The 13781-nt window shown below is 41.3% G+C and overlaps 1 protein-coding gene across 3 annotated transcripts in view; it reads left to right on the top strand.

Moving 5' to 3' along the window:
* STX11 (syntaxin 11) overlaps positions 1-13781 on the top strand; it is a 108720-nt gene that overhangs the window by 70977 nt on the left and 23962 nt on the right. Inside the window, exon 1 of one of the 3 annotated variants that reach the window (XM_077283035.1) lies at positions 1453-1602. The exons of the other annotated variants lie outside the window; for them this stretch is intronic. Within the exon in view, the coding sequence (XP_077139150.1) occupies positions 1566-1602 (37 nt within the window). The 5' untranslated portion in view covers positions 1453-1565. Of the gene's footprint in view, positions 1-1452; positions 1603-13781 lie in introns of those variants that run through there. 3 annotated transcript variants of the gene reach the window in all.

Genomic DNA, 13781 nt, shown 5'->3' with positions numbered 1-13781 from the left:
TGCATTACATGATAAAATGAATGGTGTCATTCAAAATTAGAACTCATACGACTATATTGAAGGAAAAATAAAAAAGTTACGGTTCTTGGAAAAAGGGGAGGAAAAATCAAACAAAAAACCCTCAGAAAATTGCAAGCTCATGAAGTGGTGAAACAGATGCCATCATAGTCTATGGGCAATGGCCATCACTGCAAAGTATACATCACAGTCTCTGTTTAACATATGTATTAACCCCTTAACGGCCACAGATACGCATTAAAACAGCGGCCGTTAAGGGGGCCTTATTCCTTCATTGCCATTTTAAAACGGTGATCGGGAGTAAGGGTATAGTGCCCCCCGTCGTCAGAAATTCTACAGGGTTTCAGCTACTGGGGGTAGCTCTATCATGATATACATGTCAGAGGAGAGAGAAATGGGGTCCCTAAACCATCCCCCCGTCACCTCCACCATTCCATGTCCCTCCAGCTCTGTCCCTGGGCCTCTACCAAAACTTACTGGGGAAAAAATGTGTGTCATCCCCTTTTGTCAGATTACACTTTCATTTTTAGTTCTTTCATACTTTGCCATTAGGGTTGGGAATAGGGTTTTTTCAAAAAGTTAAAAAAGATCATTAGTGTTGAGCGCAAGTACTTCCACTGGAATTTGACTCTGGGTAGCCAGAACAGCAGAAACCCCTCATATATTACCTAATTTTACAAACTACACCCCCCAATTAATTCATCTAGGGGTGCAGTGATCCTATTGACACCAAATGTGCCTCACAAATATTTATACTATTGGGTGGTACAGAAAAAATAATTACATTTTTACCACTAGCATGTTGTTTTGGCCTCAAATTTTTAATTTTTCTAAGGCCTAATAGGAAAAAATGGACCTTAGTTTCTCGTAAAAAAAAAAAATTTCCTGAGTGCGCAAATACCCAACATATCAACACTTTTATTTTTTGAAAGCGCAGAAAAAGTAAAAAAAACAACCAAATATTCCTTATCCCCACTCACAATGAGTGACTGACTCAACTCTGCTCCTCATTGCAGTCAATCTGGCAAAGGTGGCACAGTGAAGTGATTTCATTGCGACACTTGACGTGCGCTTTGCAAAGTTAACTTGTCAACTGTATCTATGTCATGAGGATGCGCATAGGTGAAAGCTGTGTCTGCCTTTCCGGGGATCAGGGTGGACCACCCTCTGGTCCCAACCTCTCTTCCCGATTGTTACACCTCAGTTTCCACAATTTATCTGGATGAATAAGCTGTTCATATCTCTCCATGACAGAATCTGACACGCCGACACTCTTTTTAATAATTTGAAGAAAAAAACAGAAGTGTTTGCTATTTCTGCTTTTATCAAACATCCTCTTTTTCCTTTTTGGCAACTTGACTCATTTGATTGGTCTTGCAAAAGAAGCAAGAGCAAGCTGTCTCTTCAGTATCCAGCCACCAGCGGTGTCTGCACAGTCAGACACTCTAAAAGCTCAATGGGCTTATAGCTGCATCACATTCAGATATTTCATTTAGAATTTATTATTTTATTTCAGTCTCTGGTGGTAATTTTAATTTAGTAAGAAGATGGAGGATTCAAGAACCGAGCAGGCTGAGAATCCAGGTTAGTTTTTGTCTCGTCTGTAGAGAGAGATGATATGAATGTTGCCTTAAACCCCTCAAACGTTGAACCTGGTGTTTAATACTCTTCTTTGTCACATATGCTTTCTGTTACATTAACAGAATGAAAACTGAAATGGCACTCTAGGCATTACCTCTAAATATAGCAAAGTCCCACAGATCCACTATTGACCCTTTTCTAACACGAAATAATGGTAAATTGTAATGGAGCAGAACAGCTGCAACATATGCGAGGATTGCTTGTTTGTTAGAGAATCCACATGTGTTGAGGCTGCCTAATAGCCACAAATCATGCAGCCGCGGGAACATACTATTCGAGCACGCTCAAGATACCTGGATAACACCCGAGCATGCTCTGATAACACGTCATTGCTAGAATGTATTCTTAATACATCAACATACTGTATTGGTAGTCAATGGTGCAGTGCAGGACAGGGTGAGAGCTGTAAAGAGATGGGGAGGGGTATTAACTAGGAAGGGAGCATGGAGCAAAAAGAGGAACATGTAACATAGAAGATTTATGGAAAGATTTTTCTTTTTTATGGCAAACATTATAAAAAAATATATCTATATAATATTTTTGTTAGCCAATAAGGATATTTGGTAAACTTGACTTTGCTTTGAAAAGTTGCAATGTGCAACTGATGGAAGGGCCTCTGTGTTCGGAAAGTGTAAAGTTTTTAATTTTTTACAATACTCTTTTATACTCTCTTACTTTTTTATGATTTTTTTGACAGGCAAAGATGCACAAATTGTGTTAAGAGGCGAGCATTTCCATACATTTTGTGTGATATCTTGCTATATTTTGCACGTGTTCCATAACTTCTAATGATGGGGAAATTTTAACATGCATTTTTTTTTTTTACTGATTGAGGTTCTATAGCATTAACAAATGCTGATTGCTATCTATTCACACGTGATAATCACAGTGTACCCAACAGATTCACAAACAATGCAAGGGATCTGAATGTCTATGCAAACCCAGCAGGGATCTAGAGACAAGACTCTGAAGCAGAAGCTAAGAATTGTTATGAGCTAAATTTATTTATTTAAAAAAAAAAATGTTGGATAAATTTTAGCTTTCAAAATGTAAAATAATATAAGATGTTACAATGGAAGGCATTTAAAGTTTCTAGACTTTTTTTTTGCAATTATTAAGGTATGGGCATAAGACTTTTTGGGGGGGTTCATTTTAAAAAATGTCTGAAATCAATTTAAAAAGTTTGATTCTTCATCGCTATTGTAAAACCATTTGCTGTTCATATGTATATTCTTTGAGGTGTGTGTGTGTGTGTGTGTGTGTGTGTGTGTGTGTGTGTGTGTGTGTGTGTGTGTGCTGCCTCCAGGTTTAAAAGAAAAAAATGCTTGATTGGTGGGGAACAAATGTCACTTTTTTTATAGTGGCTACTGATGTAATTCACTCTAAAACTCTTCCAAAATTGCTTCAGAAAACACAAACTCCCCCCAAAAAAGGAACATGTCCTAAAGTGGTTTCCATTGAAAAATTCATAGATTTGACCACATTTTTTTAGGCTATGCGCACAAGAAGTTTTTTTCTAAAAGCGTATTCCGTCTGGGGGGAAAAAAAACCCCCACAAAACATTAACAAGAATTAACATAAGCATTTCTATGTAAAAGCTATACATTTGTTCAGGTTTTGGAACTTCTATTAACCACTTCAGGTTTCTAAAAGCACCAAACTGGTAAGTAAGGGAGCTTTCACATTGTATTTAGGCACCCATTAGGTGGCCCCGCCAGGGGGTTACATCCAAGCCCCCAAGCAAAATGGGATTTGGACATATGCGCCGATGGGGCATAGACAGACTATAATGGTGCCAGCAGAGCCAATGTTCTCTCTGACATACATCATTTTCGAGCGTATGCGTCTACTGGAGGCGGACACTCAGATGTAGTAGACTGGGTCTGGGTGTCTGCCCCAGTAGGAGTATACTCCCAAAAATTATGCACGGCAGAGCGCACGTTCGCTGTACAAGCACCATTACATGTCCCCGTAGCGCATATGTCCAAACTCCTTTTTGTGGGGGGGTTAGGATGTAAGCCCCGATGGGCCTACTGAACGGGTGCCTCAGCGCAGTGTGAAAGCATCCTAAAGGAAGTGACCTGTTCATTCTACTGACATTTTCTGCTCAGAAGACACTTTGTACTTTTTTGTAGGCATGGGAAAGTCAATGGGAAAACTCCTAAAGGTGCCCGGAAGACTAGGCTTTTTTTATGGTTTTGTCAGTTCTTTTTGCTTAAAAATAATTGTTAGTGGTTGTTTCATTAGTCAATGGCGTAAAAAAGACTGCAAAATGACAGTAAAAAAAGTTATAAAAGCCATTGGAAAACCCTCCAAAAAAAACACCGGTGGCTAAAACCGTCTGAGAAACGCTCAGGAAACGAAACAAAAAACTCTTCAGTAAAAAGAAAATCCGAGTTTCCAGACACATCTTTTGCTTGAAAAAACTGCGTTTGAAAGACGTTGTGTGCACATAGACTTGAGGTATGCTTACAGTTTTTCGTGTGGAATTTGGAGCGGATTCTGCTTGCTCATACAGTGAGATTTTATTTTTGAAGGGTCTGAAACATTAACAAAACAAAAATAATGACGTTACTTGTTTAATGCAAATTCTTTGTGAGATTTGCACCAAACAATATATTGATGTCAAAAACCATTCTACAACAATTGCATTAAAAATTGCATATAAAAGTCATATTCTATTGTGAATTTGTCTGGAACTGATAGAGGCTGTGGGTTTGAGATCCACAGCATGTCAATTTGTGCTGCATGTATAGGCGAGTTCCACCCTTTGCGAAGCAACTAGTGAAATATGCAGCTTTCTCAATGATTTTTGCAGTGGTATATACCAATGTGGGTATCACTGTGGATCTCCTCTGCTGGAGGTCTGCTGTAAATAAGTAAGGGCAGACAAAGTACGCCTGCGCCGGAGCCGCAGCGTGAAGACCAGAAGAGGATGTCATGGAATGAAGATAGGAGGCGCCGGACCGGACCTGAGACACCCATTTGACCGGACTGCAGCGGGACCGCCCCTGGGTGAGTATAATCTAACCTCTTTTTCTCCTCTTTCAGGTAACATCGGGGGCTTATCTACAGCATTACAGAATGCTGTAGATAAGCCCGATGACGGTGAGCTTACCTCACCATCGATTTTGGCGGTGACAGGTTCCCTTTAAAAAATTTTTAAAAATCCATATCCAACATGTAGCACAATAATAAAAAAAAGCCACAAAACTGTCACTGGTGTGTCAGAGGCTGCAGACAGTTGCGCTGCATCTAGCTGCAGAAGGTCTCAGCGGTTGGCTTTCCTAGTCCTTCTGACTTCAGAACCCAGTGACAACCTCCGCCGACTCTAGTTGACACACCTGGACTGGGGTGTTTATAACTCCCAGCTTGCTGTTGGGAGTTGCTGGTGATATTTCCATTTCCCTGTTGAGACTTGCAGCTATAGCAGTTAATCTTCCTCTTTGTTGTTTGGAGGATGTCTTTGTTTCTCTCTGAGTCTACTCAAGCTAATTGTTCCCCTTGTTTGTGCATACCATATGTCTTTAGTGGTAATGGGGATTGACTAGTGCTCATCCTTCCCTATGCAGGGCTTATCGACAGGGTCTGGCAGGGGTTAGGTATCCTGCTCGCAGATAAGTGCAGAACCTATATACAGTCATGGCCAAAAGTATTCACACCCCTGCAATTCTGTCATATAATACTCAGTTTCTTCCTGAAAATGATTGTAAACACAAATTATTTGGTATTATTATCTTCATTTAATTTGTCTTAAATGAAAAAACACAGCATTGTCCTAAAGCCAAATTGGATATAATTCCACACCAAACATAAAAAAGGGGTGGACAAAAGTATTGGCACTGTTCGAAAAATCATGTGATGCTTCTCTAATTTGTGTAATTAACAGCACCAGTAACTTACCTGTGGCACCTAACAGGTGTTGGCAATAACTCTGTCCTGTGTCCTTGTGTGTACCACATTGAGCATAGAGAAAAGAAAGAAGACCAAAGAACTGTCTGAGGACTTGAGAAACCAATTTGTGAAGAAGCATGAGCAATCTCAAGGCTACAAGTCCATCTCCAAAGACCTGAATGTTCCTGTGTCTACCCTGCGCAGTGTCATCAAGAAGTTTAAAGCCCATGGCACTGTGGCTAACCTCCCTAGATGTGGACGGAAAAGAAAAATTGACAGGAGATTTCAAGGCAAGATTGTGCGGATGTTGGATAAAGAACCTCGACTAACATCCAAACAAGTTCAAGCTGCCCTGCAGTCCGAGGGTACAACAGTGTCAACCCGTACTATCCGTCGGCATCTGAATGAAAAGGGACTGTATGGTAGGAGACCCAGGAAGACCCCACTTCTTACCCCGAGACATAAAAAAGCCAGGCTGGAGTTTGCCAAAACTTACCTGAAAAAGTCTAAAACGTTTTGGAAGAATGTTCTCTGGTCAGATGAGACAAAAGTAAAGCTTTTTGGGCAAAGGCATCAACATAGAGTTTACAGGAGAAAAAAAGAGGCATTCAAAGAAAAGAACACGGTCCCTACAGTCAAACATGGCGGAAGTTCCCTGATGTTTTGGGGTTGCTTTGCTGCCTCTGGCACTGACTGCTTGACCGTGTGCATGGCATTATGAAGTCTGAAGACTACCAACAAATTTTGCAGCATAATGTAGGGCCCAGTGTGAGAAAGCTGGGTCTCCCTCAGAGGTCATGGGTCTTCCAGCAGGACAATGACCCAAAACACACTTCAAAAAACACTAGAAAATGGTTTGAGAGAAAGCACGGGAGACTTCTAAGGTGGCCAGCAATGAGTCCAGACCTGAATCCCATAGAACACCTGTGGAGAGATCTAAAAATGGCAGTTTGGAGAAGGCACCCTTCAAATATCAGGGACCTGGAGCAGTTTGGCAAAGAAGAATGGTCTAAAATTCCAGCAGAGCATTGTAAGAAACTCATTGATGGTTACTGGAAGCGGTTGGTCGCAGTTATTTTGGCTAAAGGTTATGCAACCAAGTATTAGGCTGAGGGTGCCAATACTTTTGTCTGGCAGATTTTTTGAGTTTTGTGTGAAATGATCAATGTTTTGCTTTTTGCTTCATTCTCTTTTGTGTTTTTTCATTTAAGACAAATTAAATGAAGATAATAATACCAAAGAATTTGTGTTTGCAATCATTTTCAGGAAGAAACTGAGTATTATCTGACAGAATTGCAGGGGTGTCAATACTTTTGGCCTTGACTGTAGGGATGTTTATGGCAGACAGGGTGACGTTAGATTTGCCAGTGGTCTCCACTCACCCCTTCCCTAGTCTTGGGTTTCCTTCCCCTTATCCCTTCATGTTGCACTTAGTCTTTCCTACACCAAACGCATGATGATATACATGTTTTTTTCTGTTTTTTTGTGACAAACTTTTAAAACTCAAACTTTTTGTGTGACGAAATAAATATGATGTTTTGCGGGGTCTAAAGCGCAATACATGATACAGGTATTGTAAAAAACACCAAAAAAAGGCATAACGCAGTGTGTCTTGGAACCCAGAAATTTCCCTACACATAAAGGAAAATGTTCTCATTGCCAGTAATAGCAATTCTGAAAATACAGCAGAGGTACCAGGGGAATTATAATTTCCTATTGCTTCATCAAAACATTTGTGGTGGTGTTTTAAAATTAAAGAGCACGAAGTTCATAAGTTTAATTAGATCTATCGTGACACATTTAATCGAGGATGAAACAACTTTTTATGTCAAACAGCTTTAATGGCAAAATACTTTAGAGGAAGTTTGTAAAATATGCACACGTTATAAAAGAATATAAAAACGCTAATCGCCTAATCAGCTTTTTTAATCCACCACTGATCTAGCAGAGGCGATAGAACATTTATGGGTTTCCTATTTGGAGAATGTGCTAACTGGTTGATCAGTGCAGTAATGATATATATCAATAGAATCTGAGAATTTTCATTGCGTTAACCAATAGTTAAGTTTCTTGAATACAGTAGAGCTTTAGTTTAGGTATTTGGGTTTAAAGGGAACCTGTCACAAGAACGTTATTAGCACCTGCAGATATGGAGTCAACCCGTCTAGCGCCTGCACGTAGTCTAACGCTGCGAGAGAAAATTACATTTCGCCTTGGCAATGTTCTGGTTTCAGTTATGGGGATGGCTCCTGCGCTGGTTCAGTCACCGCTCTGAGTATAGAGAGTGGCACCTGTAACTTTGTCCCCACACTGAATGATACTCACTCTGCATTGGGGTCAGCTGTCAGTCAGGGCCAGTGGCGCCCCTGTGACTGGGAAAATAAGGCCGGGATCACACACAGCGAGATACGGCCGTGTCTCGCAGGTTAAAACCAAGGTCTGGCACCGGCACTCCAGAGCGGAGCGTGCGGCCACATAGCAATACATGGAGCCGCATGCTCCGCTCTGCAGTGCCGGTGCCAGAGGTTGTTATTAACCAGCGAGACTCGGCCGTATCTCGCTGTAGTGTGACTCCGGCCTAAAGTTAATTTTCTCCCAGCAGCGTTTTAGCTAAATGCAGGCACTGGGCAGGTTAGTAATGCTATAACCTGCAGATTTACCCCATATCTGCAGGTTGTGGTGAAACGCTACCTGAGTGGGTTGGGGAACACTCGCTTGGCACGGGATTTAAGCACTCAGGCACGGTTTCTCCAGCTAAACAGTCTTATTCGGTTTATTAAGCGTCATAAACCATAAGACAAACAGTTCATTACATAGATCAACAGAACACATTTACCATCTACAGTCTGTTCCAATGGCAGATCCGTGTCTGCCCGTAACCCCTTGTTATCTGGAGTTACCTTACAGGAGCTCTGGCTCCACACACTGACTCCTGTCAATGCTGGTTCTCAGGGGAAAGCTGCCTCACTGGGATCACCGTCCTTGTGACCAGGGCACCTCGGATAGTCCAGACCCACAGTAGGAACTGTAACTTCCCCAACACAGAAACCGTTTCAGGCTCTGTAGGTGCAGCCTCTCCATGCGCTTTCAATAAGTCCAAACACAGGCACTTCCAACACACAGGCCATCAGTCCATGGTCTCCCCAGGTGCTTGCAGGACTCCAGTCCATCCCAGGACAATCCAACACCCTGAGCATTCAGGTTCACGGTCTCTCAGGTGCTTCCAGGAAGACTCCACTCACAGGAGCTTCCAACACCGACCACCAGGTCCACGGTCTCTCAGGTGCTTCCAGGAAGACTCTACTCACAGGAGCTTCCAACACCGACCGTCCAGGACCTTGCACATGGACCAAACAGATCCATATGCTCTGACCATGTGACCAGACCTCAGTCACATTATATGGTTGTAACCACTCCCCTAGATGGGAGTGTGGGTGGTTAGCCAGTTCCGCCCAGCTCACCAGCTAACCCTATAAGCCCGCCCTTATAAGTAGACACAACAAACTCTTGTGGAACTAAAGTCCCAGCATAACCATATCATTTTGGGCTTACAGCGCAGAGCACCTCTGCGACACATACCGGCCATTTACAATCCTGCCGGACTTTGTCTCATCACCATAATTATGCCTCCAAGCGCATCCTGAAGCACACGTACAGCGCCCCCTGGCTGTAACATGGGTCACCGCACCACAAGGTTAATAGTGTTTTTTTTTCTGGTGACAGGTTCCGTTCAAACATGTAGACACTAACATGCAGCCACTTGCACCACTGCAATAGTTCTCTCTCCTCCTCCCATCCGCTTCCCAGAAAGTACCCATCTCTGTGCTGCTTGGCCTGGCAAATATACACTTTGTATTTAGTAGTTAAGTTGTGTCTTTTTGGTCTTTCTCATTCTGTTTTTTTTTCAACTCGAGTTCTTGATTATTTGTTTTGTCAGAACAGTGAGTTTGTACAGCCTGTCTTTAATAACGCAATGGTCCGTTAACAACAGTGCTAATCTGGACTGTTGCAACTTCCTTAAACTTTGTGGTAGGAAGTATTGGCTAGATTATCTAAAATACAGACCACCTCCTAAAGTGAATGTTTTAAGACTAACTGTGTGACAGTTTACATCTATTTACTTTTAGTTTCGTATTTATAGTTATGCAAGATTTAGTGTCTAAAACTGAATGCTCGATGCCTGAAAGCCGTGGTTACATTAAATGTCCTGAAGATAAATGCATTCTCCACTGGCTAGTGCTCTAGCCATAGGAAGCTTTTACAGATTTTGCTAAACTTAATATAACCTTGAGAGTGAAAAAAAAAAAGTAGTTTACTGGTTCCAATGATCTTGTCATACGCCACGTGTTTACATTCTCTGGTTGCTAATGTGGAGAGTTTTTCTGTGCTCAAACTACGATTCCCATGAATCTATTGCAGATTCTAAAAAGGTGTAGTGGCTCTTTCCTGCAGTGTCGGACTGGGGTGACAAGGGCCCACCAATAACATTGACTTTGGTGGGCCCACTTTTCACCTGCATGCAAATATTACACTACCCTCATTCACAAATTTACCTATATCTCTATATAATAATAAACTGGGTAGCGTGGTTAGTGAATGATGAGATGCTGCTTTTTTCTGTACAGAGTGAATCAAGTGAATTATGCCAAGTACTGACAATATAGTGGGGTTGGGAGCCCAGATCTGAACAGGGGCCCACCGGGGGATTCCCCTGTTACCCTGTGGGCCAGTCCGAGCCTGCCTCCCTGTCTTCTCCACTGCTCTGCTGTCTTGCTGAGACTTACAGTGCAGTATTTCAGCTGCTGTATCCTCCTGCCTCCTCCCTGCAGCAGTGAGTGTGTCCCACAATCTATTGTCTATCTACATGGCACTACACTGTGCCCTGCCAGGTGCTGACAATAAGTAGCAAGACAGCACTTTACTTGTAACAGCACATAAGCAGCAGGGTGGCCGAAACTTTTATTGTTTAGATGTTGTTGGTAGTTATGTGCCACATGATCTGCAATGAAATCTCGAAACTAAGGTCCTTTGCAGACCCTGAGTACATTACAAAGTTACTGTTTCAAACAACTTAAGATCAATATCAGTAATATGTTTTAACTCTTACAATAAAACCTTTTGAAGGGGTTCTCACCAACACTCATTCCTGCATTAGAAGCTGAGCAGCAGCGTGGACGTCACGCCTACACATAACTGTCAACTGCGCAAATATCTTGTTCTAATGTATGTAGAAGTGAGTGACTCGGGTACTACGTGGAATGTCAGACTGATTGCAGGACATTATGGTGACTACTTTGTTTTCAATTCCTGCAGATAACCAACCAATGGATGCGGTCTAGAAATTACACTTTTTTAAAAGATGTCTATCAGAAGCATAGCGCAGCTAAAGCTTTGTCCATTATTGTGATCCTAGTAGTGGAACGGGAACCATGAGGGAACTTCTTTTCTTTTTTTCTCCAAAATTTCTTCAGTTTATTTCAAATTGCAGCATGCTTATAGTGTGCCATGTTTTGTTTTCGGTTTCAAAACATGGCACACCCTTTACGCTCTTATCCAAAGTATAGTCTTTAAGTTGAACCTCCGAAGCCTGTTTTTCTGGCCTTCTGTCACCTGTTGTGCAGTAAATAAAGGAGATGTTAATATCAGCAAGGTTCAAATGACTTGCTATTATGTACTTTCTATTATTCACTTGTTATGCTCAGTTTCAGTTGATCTTGGGGAATACAGCAAACGTGGATTTTGTTTTCTGTACATTCTGCTTATCATGCATGCTTAATGCAAGAAGTATCATGGGAAAACGCCACTAATAAAATCCCCCAACACCCCCATTTGTGGGGAGAAGTAGCAGATGGACTTTCTGGTAGACCGCACTTCTGTGAAAAAGGGAATAGTTCCACATTTGGTAATACTTTTAAGAAGCTTTTGTTAACTCATATTGGGTTCAAACTGAACCCTTTCTCAAAACTGAAATACATGTAAATAGGTATATGTAGTTCAGGTTTTGAGAAATTATTCTGTACAATGTGTTAATAAAAGCTACTTAAAGTATTATTACACTTGGAACTACCGGTATTCCCTTTTCACAGCAGCGTGGTCTACTGGACTGTCTATCTCCTACTTCTTGTCAATCTACATGCAGTAGAAGTACCTTTTCTTTGTCTGCAGACATGACTGCAGCAGTTGAGTGATCTACAGGCATTTATTGGAGTTGTAAATTCACTTTTAAAATACATTATTACCCTATGTGCCCCTCTCCATTTTTTCTTTTCCATCTTTGGGGAGATCAGAATAAGGTCTGCCGTTGTTTTACTTGCCAATGCAATGAAAGAATCGGGCAAACCTTTATTTACAAAGACCTAAACCTCTTTTGGTGGGGGAAGAGGGCAGGGGTTGAGAGGCATTGTTGTGAAACAAACAGAATTGCCAGCTCCTTTGTATGGCGAACACCACCGAGCTTAATAGATCTATTGCTTTATAATTGAATTTGTTAATTTTGTAGTTGTTTCCAATGTTTTTATGAAAATAATTTTGTCCTATGATTTGCATCATGTTTGCCACAGGACCCTAACAAGAGTCGACAACATGCACGCTTTTGATTTAAACTTGTGGTTTATTTTCTAGTACATTTACACAAATGTTTTATCTGTGGTGTAAGGCTATTTATTTGCAGCTTCCCTTAATGAGTCATTTAACAGGTATTCTAGTTTTGATACATTTCCTATTTATATTTAATGCTGATTAGTTATTTTTATAATGGAGTCAATTTGACACAAAGATGAAGGATGCTGCTTACTGAAGTGTGAGCACCTACCTAATCATTTTCCTAATGGTGTTGTAAAATCCCTTTAAATATGTCTTAAAGAGGAAATGCACTTTCTCGAGAAGTCAGAATAAACTGTGCATGAGGATAAACACTATTAGGACTGATGCATCAAAGCTTCCAAACCAGAGTTCTGGACTAAAAGCTTTGAAAAATCGCAAAATTAAGGCGCAACTTGGAGCTGCTTTTAAATTTTCGACTTCAGGCGTCTTCTCTCAGCTCTGCCAAAACGTGTGGAGCTGGGATGGGACGGGTGTGTGGCGACCGGCGCAATTCAAATTTATGATGAGCATCGTTGTTCCCTATGACACGTCTTACTTCAGCAGGGACTGTAGTAGGATTTCTGGTGAGGCAGACTCCACTCATCCAATAATCGCTGTGCGCCTCTTCATGAATTGAGAGCATCTGACTCCAACATACCCCTCATCAAGACTGGCCTGCATGGGCCCAATATTTTTCTGGCCATTAAATGACTTGTATCTTGCCTTTTTAACTAATTTCGTCCTCTCTATGCTCAAACTATTGAGGTATCTAGTCATTACTTTGTGTTTCCTTCGATCTATTTCGTTATGCACTTTCCATAGACTATTACAGTAATCAGGTGAAATTTGATTTTTCACTTAAAGGGAAGGTGCCATCAAAAAATTTTTTTTACAGCAATTGTAAAAATGTAAAGAATTAATGTTTACATTTTCTTAAAAAATATTATCATTTGTTTATAATTTAGTAAAATATGAAAAATAATTTTAAAAGTTTTGGAATTTCCACTTTTAAACACTAGGGGGAGCAGCTGCTGAAATTTCAGAAAAACCTAGTGTACAACTAGCTCACATTACAGCACTGCAGTAATTATGGGCGGAGTCTGCTGACGTGTGTGATGTCTCCTCTCCTTCCCTTCTGGGTGTCTGCTAAGGGATAAGAGCGGATGATATTCAGGAATCCAGTGAGCAGCCATTTTGTTGGTGACTGCAGAGTAAGGCTGCCGTCACACTAGCAGTATTTGGTCAGTATTTTACCTCAGTATTTGTAAGCCAAAACCAGGAATGGAACACTTAGAGAAGTATAATAGAAACATATGCTCCACTTCTGCATTTATCACCCACTCCTGGTTTTGGCTTACAAATACTGAGGTAAAATACTGACCAAATACTGATAGTGGGACCGCAGCCTTAGGCTACTTTCACACTAGCGTTGTTTGCAATACGTCGCAATGTGTCGTTTAGGAGAAAAAACGCATCCTGCAAAGTTGTCTGCAGGATGCGTTTTTTCCCCATAGACTAACATTACCGACGCATTGCGATGTATTGCCACACGTCGCAACCGTCGTGCGACCGCCGCCACAAAAAAAGTTACATGTAACTTTTTTTGTTTGTCGAGTGCCACCATTTTCGACCGCGCATGCACGGCC

This window comes from Ranitomeya variabilis, chromosome 2, assembly GCF_051348905.1.
Source record: "Ranitomeya variabilis isolate aRanVar5 chromosome 2, aRanVar5.hap1, whole genome shotgun sequence".
Lineage (NCBI taxonomy): Eukaryota > Metazoa > Chordata > Amphibia > Anura > Dendrobatidae > Ranitomeya > Ranitomeya variabilis.
The sequence above is the reverse complement of the archived record's forward strand: the minus strand, read 5'-3'. Positions and strand labels throughout refer to the sequence as shown.